Raw genomic sequence first — 15,719 nt, forward strand, 5'->3', positions numbered from 1 at the left:
CCTGACTGATAGCGCGGCTAATTCCGAGATCCTTCTAACTGAGGTAATAGCCACTAGAAAAGCTACTTTTAAAGACAAGAAGTGGAGAGAACATGAACTGAGAGGTTCAAATGGAGATGATGTCAAGGCCTGCAGTACCTTGGTTAAATCCCAAAAAGGATAGCGATGCACTACAGGAGGTCTGGTATTGACCACTCCCTTTAGAAAGGCACTGATTGCCGGATGTTGTGACAAGGGACTGGAATTGTCGCAGGAAAGGACCGTTGAGAGGGCCGCTAGTTGCCTGCGGATAGTACTGGATGACAAACCTTTATTCAAACCTTCCAACAAATAATCTAGGATATTAGGAATAGTAACCGAGAGTGGCTCTAACTTATGTATAGAACACCACTTGCAGAATCCTCTCCATGTGGCGTCGTAGATCCTGTTCGTCGAAGGACGCCTCGATGCTTGTATCATCGATATCACCCCGGATGAGTAGGATTGCCTGGCTAAACTTTCCCGTTCAAGTGCCAAGCGGCTAGTTGTAGTCACTGTGGGTTGGGATGTAGAAGTTTGCCTTGGCTGAGGAGCACTCGGTCCGAAGGAATCCTCCACGGAGGTGATATCGAGAGATCCACAAGGTCAGCAAACCACGGACGCCGTGGCCAACGTGGAGCAATCAAGACTACCTCTGCACCTTCCAGGATCAGCTTGTGTATGGTCGCCGGTATCAGGGGAAGTGGTGGGAAGGTGTACAAAAGCTGCGCCGGCCACCGACATCGAAGGGCATCCGTTCCCTCCGTTCCCCGTATCGGAAATCTGGAGAAGAACCTGGGAAGCTGTGGGTTCGTTGGGGTGGCAAATAGGTCCAGGTGCAGTCGCCCAAACCTTCGTGAGATCTCCTCGAACAGAGCCGGATCCAGTCACCATTCTGCATGGTCCACCTTGGCTCTGCTCAGGGAGTCTGCTTGACGATTTGCCTCCCCTGAAATATGTTCCGCCCTGATGGAACCCAAATTTGACTCTGCCCAAAGACCCAGAGCCGATGCTTCTTGCATCAGTTCCCAGGACCGGGTCCCTCCTTCTTTGTTGACGTGGGCTTTTGCTGCCATGTTGTCGGTCAGAACGAGGACATGTTTCCCTTTTACTAGAGGGGAGAATCGAAGGAGGGCTAGGTGTATGGCCCGAAGTTCGAGCCAATTGATGTTGTACGCGAGATCCGAGCAGTTCCACTGACCCTGAGCCAGGTGAGTTCCCAGGTGAGCTCCCCAACTGAACAGACTCGCGTCTGTTGTGAGAGTGACCCAGGTTGGCTCTCTGAATATGCTTCCCTTGGTCATTGCAGATGATGTCCACCAATGTAGAGACCGTAATGTGTGATGTGGAACTGTGACCTTCCTATTGGAAGCACTGAGGTTCTGTCTCTGATAAGGAAGGAGGAACCACTGTAAGAGTCTGGAGTAAAGTCTGGCCCACGGAACGATGCCCATGCAAGATATCATTTTCCCCAGGAGCTTTGACAGCTGTGCCAGAGACACCTTCCTGTCCTTCCGTACCTGATGGACCAGCTTCCTGATGCTGATTCGACGCTCCTGAGAGAGATATACCTTGCAAAGTGATGAATCTATTATTGCCCCCAGGTGTTGAAGTCTCCTTGTGGGAGTGATGTGGCTCTTCTTGAAGTTCACGGAGAATCCGTGATTCTGAAGGGTGAGTATTGTGGTCTGAATGTCTGACTGTGCTGTTTTGAGAGAGCTGGACTGGATTAGGATATCGTCCAGATAAAATTGTACGCGCACTGGCATCATTCTGAGGTAGGCCGCTATGACTGCTAGTATCTTTGTGAAGACCCTTGGGGCTGAGGATAGACCGAAGGGTAAGGCCCTGTATTGGTAATGCCGGTGCGCGTAGCAAAACCTGAGGAACTTGCGATATTGTGGGTGAATGGGAATATGTAGATACGCCTCCGTGAGGTCTATTGAGAAGAGGAAGTCTCCCCTCCTGATGCTGGGTAATATGGACTTTAGGGACTGCATCTTGAACCCTCTGTAGGTTAAGAAATAATTCAGTCCCTTTAGATCCAGTATCGCCTTCCACCCTCCTGAGGCCTTTGGAACCATGAAGAGAATGGAGTAGAACCCCTTTCCTTCCTGGTCCCTTGGTACTGGTTCTATGGCTTGAATTGATATCAGGTGTGAAATGGCCGAGGCTACCAAGTTTGCCTTGGTAGTGTTTCGGGAGAGGGGGCACCTGATGAAACGGTCTGGTGGGGTAGAATAGAACTCTAGTGTGAGACCGTGCTTGATGGTTTCTAATACCCAGGCGTCGAAGGTTGTCAATTCCCAGACGTCGCTGAACCTTTCTAGCTGACCCCCGATGGGAGAGTCCTCCCTGGCGTCACTTGGACCGCCGGCAGGGACGGCCTCCAGATCCTCTGAAGGGGCGTTTAGATTGGAATTGGCCTCTGGCTCCAGTGTTTTGGCGATCCTGGGAACAATCCTGTCTGGAGTAGAAGGATCGCGAGCCTCTTGACCAGTCCCAGGATTGCCCTGGCCGAAAGGGCTGTCTCCACTCCCGGGGCCGCTGGGATGGAAGCTTTGTTTACGGAATTCCTGTGGGGGTCTCCTGTCCAGCTTTTTTGAGGGGTGGACTAAGATCTTGCGTTTGTCCTTGCCCTCGCTAACGTGTGGATCCAAGATAGATCCAAACAAGAGTGTCCCGCTGTACTTAAATGCCACTTGGTCTTTAGGTCAGTTTTCCAATGTTTAAGCCATAGGAGCCTGCGAGAGGCGACCGTGGCTGCTATAGATCTTGCTGAGTATTTAGTTGCGTGTAAGGAAGCGTCAGCCATGTATTGTGAAGCAGCCAGTATTTTGGCCAAAGTTTGATGTGTTCTAACCTGATCTGGAGGGACGCTGGCCTGTAGTTCACGAAGCCACATGATACAAGCCCTGGCGAAGAAAGAGGAGGAAGTTGCTGCCTTGACCGCCCAGGCCAAGGCCAGATGCGCCGAGAGAGAGTTCGAATTTCTTGTCTTCCGCCTTCAGGGCCTCTGCCATGTCCTCTGGAATAGCAGATGTAGAGAATAATGAGATCAGAGGACTGTCAACCGTGGGAACCTCCAACAATGAGGAAAAAGAAGGAGAGACATTAAACACCTTCTTTTCTACACTGTTAGGAGTAGGTGGGGCTGCCAGCGAGGACCATTGATCTTCCACAGAGGTGTGGAAAACCTCTGGGCAAGGAATGTACTTGTCCTTCGTTACCTTCTTTGCGAAGAGTGGATTAGACTCCTGACTAGTGGAAGGTTTTTCCTCCTGTACAGAAGTTAGATTGACAGTGGTGATCGCTTTGATTAGAAGGGATTTAAGAAGAGAGGGGTCAAAAAGACCTGAATTTACTGTCTGCTCAGGAGCAGCCTCTTCGTCCTCCGATAAGGGCATGTCAGCTATGTCCAGGTCCATCGACTTCGCCTCTCCCAGCTGTGAGGAGGTCTCAGAAACATCCGTGGCAGAAGCATTGGTCCGCCTCTTTGGGATGGAGGTTGAAAGGTTAGTTGCCCTTTGGATGACATAAACTGAGTGAATGCATTTTGCATAAAGGCCTGAAACTGAGCAGACCATATGTCTTCCTGGGATCTGGCACTAGGTCCCATCACAGTTGGAACATGATCTGGTGAAGATGCAGGTGATGAGGAGTGAGGGGAACCAATCTGCTCAATTTCCCCCAGAGGAGACCAAGATCTTAGGATTTCCTGAGGAGGAGCCAAAGTAGGCTCGGGCATAGGGGCCTCCAATGGGGCAGGGGAAACCATATCAGCCTCATTGGATCTAAGTCTTTGGGCCCTAGAGAATTGTTTTTCCAGTGCCAAATGTCTCCTCTAGGCCTCTCGCTCAGCTTTTTTAGAGGGCTCCCTCTGAGAGATATGTTTTGTTTTGGCTTTCTTCTTCCCCCCCCCCGCTTCAGATTCGGTAGATCTGCACTTTTGTTGTTGTGGAGGGGGGGCATTCTGGGGCCCTGTGTAGCTGAATGCGAGGCACCGTCTGCCATTGTGGACCAGATATACCGAGTAGGAAATACCTGGAGGTGGGGGGAAAAGAAACACGCAGACCAATGACAGAGATGGAAAGATCACAATCCTCGCTCTGTACACAACACAATGGCCGGACAATCAGGCGCTTCACTAAGAAAAAAAGGGCCTGTCAAGCCGGTGACAAATGCCACCTTAGTAGAACAGTTGGGAATAAAGTAGTATTTCCTCTCACTCCTTCACCTGGGTTTAGGATGGCAACCACACAGATGTGCTGAGAGAAATTTGGAAACTCAGTAATTGCGGGCTGAGTAAATTGTATTTCCCCCCCCAATATATGGGCTGATGAGTCAGACCCAAGGGTGTCAGAATAGTTGTCTCTTTCTCTCTCTCCTTTTTTTTTTAAATCCTGTTGATATTTCCTTCACTCAATAGAAGGACCTGAAATCCCCGATGGTTGACTTACCCAAGATGGAGGATGACAGGGATCACACCCAAGATGGCGCCCGAGCTGAAGGACACACCCCCAACTGACAACAGTCAGTGAAAAACACGAGGCCAAAATGTCGTCCACGCTCCCTAACAGCTTCTTCCCCAGCTGAGGTAATTGGGGTAAATAAGCTCAGAAAAAAGGGGGGGGCCAAGGAGAGCTCCCTAAATAACCTGCGGTTTCGCGCCTCCTTCGTGAGGCTAGGGAAGGTGATCTGCGATTCTCTCTGCCCGTTCCGGACGCCGAAGGTCTTTGCGTGCCTCAGCTGAGCAAAGGCTGGCCACTGCTGCTGCCTAACAAAAGCTCCGAGTCTCAAGAGGAAAGAAGCAGCCCGTTTGTGAGGTGATCTGAAGCTCTGAGCTCAATACGCTCAGCGCCCTGTAGGAAGAAGTCCTCAGGCGATCGAAATTCGGTCAGAGGCTCAGAGCTCCGAGCCAGAATCCAGGGACCATTTTCCTGACACTTTTGTTAAATTTGATCCCTTTTGAGCATTGTCAATTGAGATTCAGCCAAATAGAAAGGACTGGTTAGATTCAGGGATTTCACTTTCTTTTAAACTAATCTATCTACGGAGCCTTGAAAACTAAATGCTGCCGGCCTCGAGACTAAGTCAAAACTGGGGTCACATCCAAAGGAGGGGCGTGGCCAAAGTTCTGACCTAGTCTGCTGGGTAGGAAGGCTGTAATAACCCATCCGGTGGATTCTACAGCCATCCTGCTGGAGAATACTTGGTAAGTTGCTGCAAGAAGATTGCACAGACTGACTACAGCAGCGGCATGACAAAGTAGTAACAATGGTGCATTGGAAGATCTGTAAGAAGTATCATTTGCCTGAAAGCAAGAACTGGTGGGACCATAAAATAAAGAAAGTCATAGAAAATGAAGAAATCAAATTGCTTTGGGACTTTAGAATTAAAACAAATAGGGGCTTCCAGTTTGTAATCGTGGCGCCGGCGGATGTACGAGGAGATTGTTCCCTCCGTCTGGTTTTCTTCTGCCGGGGGACCCTGAAAAGGGTCGAAAATCATCCTGGAGGGGTGATGAGTGTGAAAAGGACCCTCGACTGATTGCGGAAAGGTGGCAGCCCTCCCGTTTGATCTGGGGCAGCTCTTCTAACTGATGGGGAAAAGATCAGCCATTCACGTGGCCCATCACTAATGCCGCTTCCAGCCGAGGCCAAAATTACTATCAAGCACTTCGAAAGCACCGCAGAGGAACTGGGTGAGATTCTACCTTCTTTGTATCACAAGTATTTTCCTCTAAAAAGCTTCTTGAAACTTCTTCTCCCTGCAAGGAGAGAGGGAAGGGAACATCTTTTTCCCACCCTTTAAAATGGCGGTGTATGACTATGCAGGAAAAATAAAGCCCCGAAGAGAACAACTAAGTAACTAGACTTGCATTTTTCTGATATTTGGGGACTCAAAAAGTTCCTACTTTCACGGGGACCTGTTATTTTGCCTACTTATAAAAAAGATGAAAAAGAATCTACATTGGATAAAAACTCAGTCCAGGTTCTGAAAAGGATTCTAAATGCTATCGGGGACATCTTGTGGCAAACGTTGGTATAGCAACTAAACATTCTTGACAAAGAGACCTGTTTACAGCCCAGATCTGTCCTTGGTATTATCAAAAAAAAAAAAAAAAAAGATAAAAGGCTGAAAGAACAGCTGGGAGGGGAAACTGGCTTTCAAGAACTGTGGAGGTGAATATTTACTGACTCTTGATTAAAAAAATAGCCTTCACGAAAGGACTACCTATAATCATTTCAGAATTGGAGGACCAGTAACAAACTTTGATTAACTATAAACTTATACTTGAACAAATTCTTGAAACTACTGAGATATTTAAACTGAAAGACAAAGATGCCAGCTTGAATCTACAAACTGAAAGCCAGACTACAACTAAAGAACTTACAACTGAGAAAACAATAGAAGTGGAAGAAATTAATACCAAGACAGAGAACCTTGAAGAACAGCAACTACAATATATTGAAAATGCTCACAATCAAACCCTGACTGCAACCAAAGAACCTACAATCCAAAAAGTAACAGAAGCGGAAGAAAGTAATATCAAGATAAGAGGGTATTAAAGATCAACAAGGACAGCATATTGAAAACTTAGATAACCAAACAACAACTACAAAACTGGACATGACCTTTTATTTAAACCAGAAGAAACCTGAGGAAGAAGACCAGACCAAATTGAAGATAAAGATACTAGAGCAAATATGGAGAGCTGATCCACCAGGACAACAATTTAATGATTATAAATGGGCCAGTTCCTCTGGAAAATTGATGACTAGATGGTCTCCTTTGAGTCAAGTAATACGTGCAAGAATGGAGATCTATCTGATGATTTAAAGGCACTGGCATGGAAGCCTGGTTGGCACAAAAAGAAAGCTAGAGTTAGGTTTAAAAAATGGGGGTCTTCTGATTCATTAGAGAGGATTTTAAAGTCTCAATTAATGGGCTAAAGGGAGATTTTGAAATGAAGAGAAATATGATTATTAGATTTAAATATTCTGGAAGATGATAAAAATAAGGGACTAACTGGCTTAATACTTAGGATTTAGATTTATAAGGGAAATTGAAAATAATTATTAGGAATCAGTTCTGAACTATTCTTTAGCCCAGATGGATTTGAGATAATAAAGGTTATTCTATTTGTAAGTAGAGATGTATTAGAATGAGAAATAGAAAATCTATATGAAATAGAATAAGAATATATTTAAGTACGTAATATGTATATTTTAGATGTTATAACTTTTGTGCAGTGAAATAAAGGAAATTTGGGTTGCCAGGAATTTAAATACTATGGATTTTAAAGGCACATTGGAATATTGTAATTAAAAATGAAAAATTAGCTAAAACTTAAAAACAGGATATGGATATGTATAAGCAAAAATATATTGATAAATGTCTTGAGTTTGTCATGGTTAGAAATTTACTAATTTAAGTATGATATATTGAATGTTAAGAGAAATAGAAAAGGAATTTTTGATAATGCAACCTGAGATATGTACTAGAGACTTTGTTATTGAATTATTAACTGCCCCGTCACCATGCTGCTTTCCAAGCACTTAAATGTAAAACTGGAAAACTAATAAAATTTGTTTTAAAAAAAAACAGAATTCAAACGAATAGACACTTGATAGATAGATAGAAAGATAGATAGATAGATAGATAGATAGATAGATAGATAGATAGATAGATAGATAGATAGATAGGTAGATAGATAGGTAGATAGGTAGATAACCTTTATTGTCATTTTTTTACTATGGGCACAATGGCACACATTAAAAATGAAATTAAGTTGCTTGTTCTCATAGTGTACACATACAAAACACACATTTAAACATACTATATACAATATATGTATAGACCTACACCCTTACATATAAGCAACATATAAATATTAATCATTGTCCATCTTGAATACATAATACATACATAACATCCCAATTGTCGATAAGAAAAACAAAAAAGTCTGGATAATAGATTCAGTAGAAAAACTGGAGAAGATAACAAAATACAAAGACTACAAATAGAAACAGAACGACTGTGGCAAAAGCAAGGAAAGGTAATACCAATCGTAATAGGAACCTTGGCTGCAATCCCAAAATAATTGGAGCACCACTTGAACACTATTGGAATTGACAAATTCTCCATTAATCAACTGCAAAAGGCGGGCTTACTGGGAACAGTTTCCATCCTGCAACAATATCTATAATACCATCAAATATCCACATCTGCCTATCTCAGGTTCTTGATAAAGGCTTGATAGGTAGACAAAAATGCCAAACCTAGTCTGAATATCTGGCTGACTGTGTGATGATCAATAAATAAATAACTGAAACTATGGGAGTTGTGCAGACAGTATTTACCATTGCAACATTATACAATGTTCTAAAATGAAGAACTAAAGAGTTTTATATTCTATTTTTTAAATGTAATTACACATGCAATGCAAAAGGAACAAATTACTCACTAATTGACTTTCCTGGATAAAGCTTTGCCTGAGGATAGCCAGGGATCATCTTTTCATTTTTAGCTCTTAAATTTTCAAGTTCATGTTTGATAATGTATTGACATTCTGCCATTGTAAGGAAATCATGATTATCCTCTAAACAAAAAAGAAATGCATTGCTGAAAACTAGATTCTTATTTTGACAAGTTCCAAGCAAAAGTAATTGCATGAGGATTCTAAAATCTTATATCCTATATGCAATATGAAATATATATCCCATGATGAAAATATTCTCCACTTTTCTAAAACTATTAATTATTAAGGAAGATACTGTATATTTATAAAGGTACAGATTAGAATGTTTAAAAAACGTTTAACATGAATACTGAATAACTTTTACAATCACAGAAAACTTAAGCCTAAGCAAAATATTCAAGATTTTCGCATTCCAAGTTCAGACGATCAGACATTAACAGAATGCTAGTATTCTGGGCAAAATTTATCCAATAACATTATGCTTATTTATTTCACAATATCTCCTGAAATGGTTAACAGTGTGATTCCTAAATAGCAAGAAACTTGAAATTATTTCACAATTATTTATTTTTTTACCTGAAAAATCTTTAAAGTTTTTTCTAGATTTATATGAAAACACTCTCATTGTATTATCATTACATTCTTTAACCAATCCTACAGTTTCCGCTCCTAGAAGCAGCCTTAAATAAGATGCTCCAACAAGATATATGTTCTTGCTTTCTTCAATCTCTTTTCCTTCCTCCAACAAGGGTTTAACTAAAAGTTGGGCTCCTTCAAAAAAGGAAAACAAATCAAGTAAATTATTTAAGGTCATAATGAAGAAGATGTACTGTGTGTATTATGTACACAGCTTATGCTAAGTCATAAACATGGGAATGACAGTTATGTTCACAAGACATGTTTGGATAAAATTAAACCAATTACACAGTGATTTCATTTATTGGGTCATTTCTGTTATGAAATTCTTGGATTAAAGGAGATCTGAATTAGGGAAAATTAGAAATGTGTAGATCCAGAGAGAAAGAAAAAAGAAACATCAGTGGAAACTGATTAGATTAGAATATTTCCTAATATTTTCAATTTAAATTACACACAAAGCATTAATAAATCAGTCTAATACTCACATCAAACTAAAAGCAAAATAAAATAAAATCCAATAAATAAATATGCCATCCATCTGGTAAACTTACAAGATTCATTTTTCTCCCCATGCACATATATACATAATCCGAACTAGATTGTGTTATTTCTCTGTGTCATATAATATACGTGGGTATGTGTATAATTCTGTATTTATTTATTTTTGTCATATTTATGTAGTGTATTTTGGAGGTGGTGACTCTTTGAGAGCTGTATGCAATGAAATTTCATTTTAATGTATGCCGATTAGTGTATGTTCAAAGTGACAATAAAGTTATTATTCTATCTTATATCCATATAATTTTCTCAAAGCTCTGAATTTTTTAAAAAAGAAAATATAATTCATTGCCCTAAAATGTCAAGAAATACTACATTACAGTGTAGTCAAATTATATTAATAAAAAAGTAAACAGTTAGTAATTTCCATGAAGGAATATTAAGCATATGCTTAATTTTTTTTCATTCAAATAATTGTGACTAAAATTTTAACTAAAAGTTATCTAGGAATACAAATGAGTTTTAAATTACAAGTGTAACAGTATCTTCTACTGTTCAGAACAAAAGGGCACTTATTCAGCACAACAGAACTCTTTTACTTGATTTGGTTGCTGCAATTATATTTAAAAAAATAGGAAAATGTAAGCTCTAGGTAAATGGGTAAGATAGCCATTTCTTCCCTATTTTCACTTATTTGTAAAACATTTCCCATTTAAGATTCCCAACAGTTTCTATGAAGATAGCCCTTGACTTATGATTCTATTTAGCAACCATTCGAAATTAGACATTGCTCTTAAAAGGTTTTCCAAAATGTAATTTAGCTAAGAAAAAGGTCTAAAGCTGGCAAGATGGAAACCTCAGACTAGATGGAAGCATTATTTAATAAATATCTCTAAACTTAGGTCCAGGGAAAAAAATAACATTTCTTTTGATTCCAAAAGGTGGAATTCCTTTCTAACTTTTTTAAAGCCTAAAAATTAATCTCTGAAGCAGATATACATGCAGGTTTTGATTTCTAGAGTCTGCAGTAATCAGGTTATATGTGTCTGAATGTGTGTGTGTATGTGTGTGTGTGTGTGTGTGTGTGTCTATCTGCATGCATCTTCTGTCACTTGCAATAAAGCAATTTATTAAGCCATACAGAATAACAGAATTGGAAGGGACTTTGGAGGTCTTCTAGTTCATCCCTCTGCTCAGGCAGGAAAAACTATACCATTTCAGACAACAAATGGCTGTCCAATCTCTTCTTTAAAACATCCAGTGTTGGAGCATTAACAACTTCTGGAGGCAGGTTGTTCCACTGATTAACTGTTCTAACTGTCAGCAAATCTCTCCTTAGTTCTAGGTTGCTTCTCTCCTTAATTAGTTTCATCAATGCTTCTTGTGTAATCTGAGAGTTTGTACTGGAAGTAAATTCCTAAATATGAAGTTAATTTTCTGAGGAGTTGAAACTTATTCCTTAATTTCATAAATTCTTGTATTACAGAGAAACAGACAAACTGAACTTAAAACACATATCCTGGCACATATGCCATATATTTGTAGCTAAATACAACATTTGGATTGCTTCTCTTGTTAAGTACAAAACTATTTTTATTCATCTCTGATTCACATTTCCAAAATAGAATAGTCTCTTTGAAAAAAAAATGTTTAAAAGTATCCTGAAAAATCTCTTTGCCTACACATATGCATTCTTTTCTATTGTATATTATAAATCAATGTTCACAAAAAATGTCAATAGTGCTTATAAATTGTCTTATAAAACTAAGGGCACTCACCTCCATTCTTCTTCTTCCCTACAATCTTCTGCATCAGCCATTCTTTGGTTTCATCTTTGGTATTTTGTGCAAGCTCAACCACCACCAAAGGCTTGAAATTAGCCTCAAATGTATCATATGCAGACCAGCTTATCTTCATCTTTTTGACAACCAACTTATCAAATAAGTAGAAAATAATAAAAAGTTTTGTGGTTGTGAAAGATGGTAATATTCAAGGCAACACTGTTACAAAACAACTACTTTTTGTCTGCTTTCATTTTTGGAGGGTACAGCAACAACAAAATTTTACCATCAATTTGAAAAATACATTTTCAGTTTAGCCACATATTTTCAGTCAAGCTTTGTTGTTTATGTTGACATTTTTCAAAGAACCTTATCTCCCTCTTCATTCTGGTATTCTCTGAGCAATAGACTTTAAAGTTTTGAGATTTTTATGCAAATTATCAGCAGATTACCCTGAAACTAAAAATATTTGCAAGGTACTTAACTGGAGAAACATAATGTATGTTAATCCTTGTATCAAATATGATAGATATGTTAAAACAGAAGTTTATCCCGATGATTTAGTTTCTAGTCAGGAAACAAGACACAAATATTTCAGAAATGCTATTTTATTGGAAACCATGTCAAGAATTTCGTTCTGCCCTATCTCATATTTCCCCACCCCAAAACAAGATGTGATTGTTCTGTTTCTTTCTCATGCTCTCCTTTTTCCTTGGACTGAGTTGCTGTTTCTCTTCAACCATTTAGCCATTCCTTTTTCAAGATTATCCCTACATCGCTTTACAATGCCTTATCTTTCTGTAGCTTCCTTGTTATAACATTTCTGTCTTAGTTAATTTAGTTCTGTACTACAATGCTTATCATTTATTTGTTGCTTAGGTTATACCATTCCCCCTTACTTTCTACCTTTTCTTTGATTTATTTTTCCTCTTTCTTAATTTGAGGTTTCTTGCCTATAGTAAATTTGGCCATTTCAGCTGATCTTGCTTTTAATCCACTCAGTTTCTAAAAGGTAGAGTTGATACAAGGACTCATTGCCAGGCTGCAGTATTATGCTCTGGGGCTCTGCCAATGAGTCTCTTTCTACTCACTGATAATTCCCAGGGTTTCTTACTCTGGAACTCTTATAGACCTCTGCTACTGACCACTGCCAATTCCTAAGGTCTCTCATCATCTCTTGCTATGAGTTTTCTGATACCCTTTTATCTAGGGTTCTATACTCTGGTGTTGTTCAGTCAGATCCTGCCTCACCCCACCCAGTCTGCTGGAGTGGAATGTTGTTGGCCTACCCTGGCCTCTTCAAACAGCAGCATTGCTGAGATAATTCAAGTGCCTTTTTTGACTGTTCCACTGCTTGCTGAGCTGTTCTTTGTTCACTGTTTTCCAAACTGGTCATGTCCTGCACTTGTACCTCTTAATTGCTAGCATTTGCATCTGCTAGTGTCCAGGCTGCCAGCTTCTGAGTTTACAGAATAACTTAGTTATTACTTAGTCTATACTTAGTCTCTCACAATAGTCTCAGCCCAACAGCTGGTGTTAGCAAGGGATTCTCTCCAAGCTTCAACCTACAGCTATCATCTCTATTCATTGCTGCACTTTGCTATCATTGCCACATATCCTGAATGTGCTATCAATCTCTGGCTGTTCTCACAGTCCTTCCCCTTTTTCTTGGCACTTTTTCTTCTTGCTCTTTCTCCTCTGCTCTGGACAAGAGCTCTCCCACTGCAATTTAGTAATGGCAATGCTTCAACTCAACTGTTTGATTATTTTGGCCTTCCCGTTTCTATGATTCTCTCAAGGCAATGGGCCAATGTTAAAGAATCAGCTTTTCATTTTGAGCATGACACAAACCTAAAAAGGGACATATACTTTTTTTTAAAAAAAGCTCATTTCCTTGCTGTCTTGCATTAATCTACCAACAGTCTTGTACTACCATCCTTATAGGTAGATTTTGTAGAATTGCGCTCAACATTTTCATTTTATTTCCCAAACAAAAATTATGAAGAAATTTTAAAGTGTTCAAAATTGTGTATTTATTTGCACCACACATACCAATATTATCTGAAAATTACATGCAAACTTGAAAGGCACTTATATATTATTCTAAATAAAAAGGGGTGAGACCAGAGAGATTAGAAGAATGATAAAAGAAGAGTCCCTACATAGAATGCCTGTGCCCATGAAATAATAGGCATTTTAAAACTGTGGTGTATGTTCTTCTACATTATTTTTATGTTTTATAAAGCGTACATCTAACTTATTAAAGAACATATATCTTCTTATCTATCCATTAGGTCTAATTTTATTATATTTATCACTTCAAAATAATTATTCACTTGTAATTTACAGAACAGCCAGGTTCTCAAGGGTAGCATATATTTGATAGATCTAATATAGAATTAGAATTAATTAGAACAGAAATCTTTATTTTTGTATTTTTAGCCTTTTGTTATTTAATTCAATGATTCTTCTAACAAATTTGAAGAAATAAATTTATTTAATAGTAGTTTGGAAAAGTTAGATACTATTTTAAAATTATATATCATTACTAATTTAATTTAGCTACTATTTTAATTTTAATATTTATTGTATTATATTGATTTTAGACTATATATTATTTCCATACATTTTGATCATTTAGTGCTATTGATATTTTATAGTAATACATAATATTATAGGTTTTTTGAAGTTTATACCAGTAGTTAAATTTTTTGTAACTATTTGAAATATTTCATAAACTTTTAAAACTGTATTAATATTTATTTTATTATTTAAGGTAAATGTACAAAATTATATGCCTCAAGAGCACAACCTTGGAACAGTGACAACTGTAGCAAACTTCAATTATTTCAAAAGACAACACATGCAGGGTGCCGTGATAATTGCATTCTGGAGTCATAATGTTTGATGGAAATACACAAGTTGCATCACTGCAACGATGTTATTAGGCAAACGTTTCCACTTGCCCCTCCCTCCCGGCACCATCCCAATACACAAAGAGTGTATTGTTCAGTCAGGAATCTGTCACATTATCAACATTTAACTTGTTCTTTAATCCATTTTGTCATCTTCCTCCGTGATTTTATTTTGCGCTGTTGGCTTCTTTAGGGATTCTTTAAGATTTACACCCTAGCAAAGATTCCCATTTAAGGCTGTCATTCTATACCCATACCACGTGTGACAAGTTAGGCTGAACCTACCGAGATCTGCATTTTATTCCTACCCTTCTCTCCCCTGCCTCCCTCCCTCCCCCCGCCAGGCCCTGCTATCTTCTCTTAACGGTATAACCAGAGCTCTGGACGGGGAAATGACTGATCTGGAGAAATGTAAGCGTTCCTTTTCTTCCAATGGCTACAGTAAAGAGAGTTCGCCTTTTGCAAATTTACCCGCCCCCATCCGGCTGAGCCTCTTGAGTCGAGCAGGGAATGCCAAAGGAAGAACACCCGCCAAGAGAAAGAAAGCGCAAGGTCCAAGCAACAAGGATGGTGATACTAAGTTTCGGGAAAGTCTGAAGTGCAAAATGTGTGAGATCACATAAGTAATAGCGGGTGAAGCGAAGAATATGATAGTAGCAGCAAACAATCACCCCCCTCCTTTGCGTCCCTTCCTGGAACGTACTTTTTCTCGACCTCCCCTCCCACCCCCCACTTATCCTTCCCTCTTTTAGGAAATGAGGAAGAAGACTCCGGCCTTTTTCATCCATAGAAAGAACGGAGCTTCTTTCCCTACATACGCCCTCATCCATTCACTCACCCTCAGCCTGTCTTCTCAACGGCCGCCAGGGGGAGGGAAGGCTACGCCGTGGCCCCACAACACACCATGACAGCCGCCAACGGGCGGAACCACTCCAGGCGATCTGCGCCTGCTTGGAGGGGCGGGGACTCTCACTCGCCCCGCCTCTGTGGTGAGAAAGAAAGTGTTATTGGTTCTCTCAGCAGAGCAAGCTTCTCTGCAAACACCCTGCCGTGCGCTTGTAGGGAGATGCGCGCGCACCTCTATTTGTTGCGAGGGGAGAAAAGGTTTTGAGTGTGGAGGTACATTAGTTGTTTGTGCATGTATTTAGATCTAGATTTAGTTGTATTTTCTATTTTCTTGTCCAATGGCTCTGACTTATTCTTCCTTTTCCTGGGCATTTAAATGTATAATGAGCACATGTATACTTAACTGGCGTTTTTTGAAGTGTCATGTTGCATACATAAACACCAAAACTATTTATTTAATTTATAGCCCATCTTGTTTCAGTTATCTTCTTTTGGATAATTACTGAGGCAGAGTTTGAGAGTATAGCTATACTTTGT

General features: G+C 39.9%; 1 protein-coding gene across 1 annotated transcript in view; it reads right to left on the reverse strand.

The window, feature by feature from the left end:
• ANO10 (anoctamin 10) overlaps window positions 1-15,305 on the reverse strand; it is an 80,503-nt gene extending 65,198 nt beyond the window's left edge. Inside the window, exons 1-4 of the mRNA XM_039336293.1 lie at window positions 15,175-15,305; window positions 11,419-11,572; window positions 9,080-9,274; window positions 8,489-8,623 (exon numbers count right to left, since the gene is read on the reverse strand). Of these exons, the coding sequence (XP_039192227.1) occupies window positions 8,489-8,623; window positions 9,080-9,274; window positions 11,419-11,557 (469 nt within the window). The 5' untranslated portion in view covers window positions 11,558-11,572; window positions 15,175-15,305. The remainder of the gene's footprint in view (window positions 1-8,488; window positions 8,624-9,079; window positions 9,275-11,418; window positions 11,573-15,174) is intronic.
• Between the last annotated feature and the right edge of the window lie 414 nt (window positions 15,306-15,719).

This window comes from Crotalus tigris, unplaced genomic scaffold, assembly GCF_016545835.1.
Source record: "Crotalus tigris isolate CLP2741 ecotype Arizona unplaced genomic scaffold, ASM1654583v1 scf7180000017666.27876245, whole genome shotgun sequence".
NCBI lineage: Eukaryota > Metazoa > Chordata > Lepidosauria > Squamata > Viperidae > Crotalus > Crotalus tigris.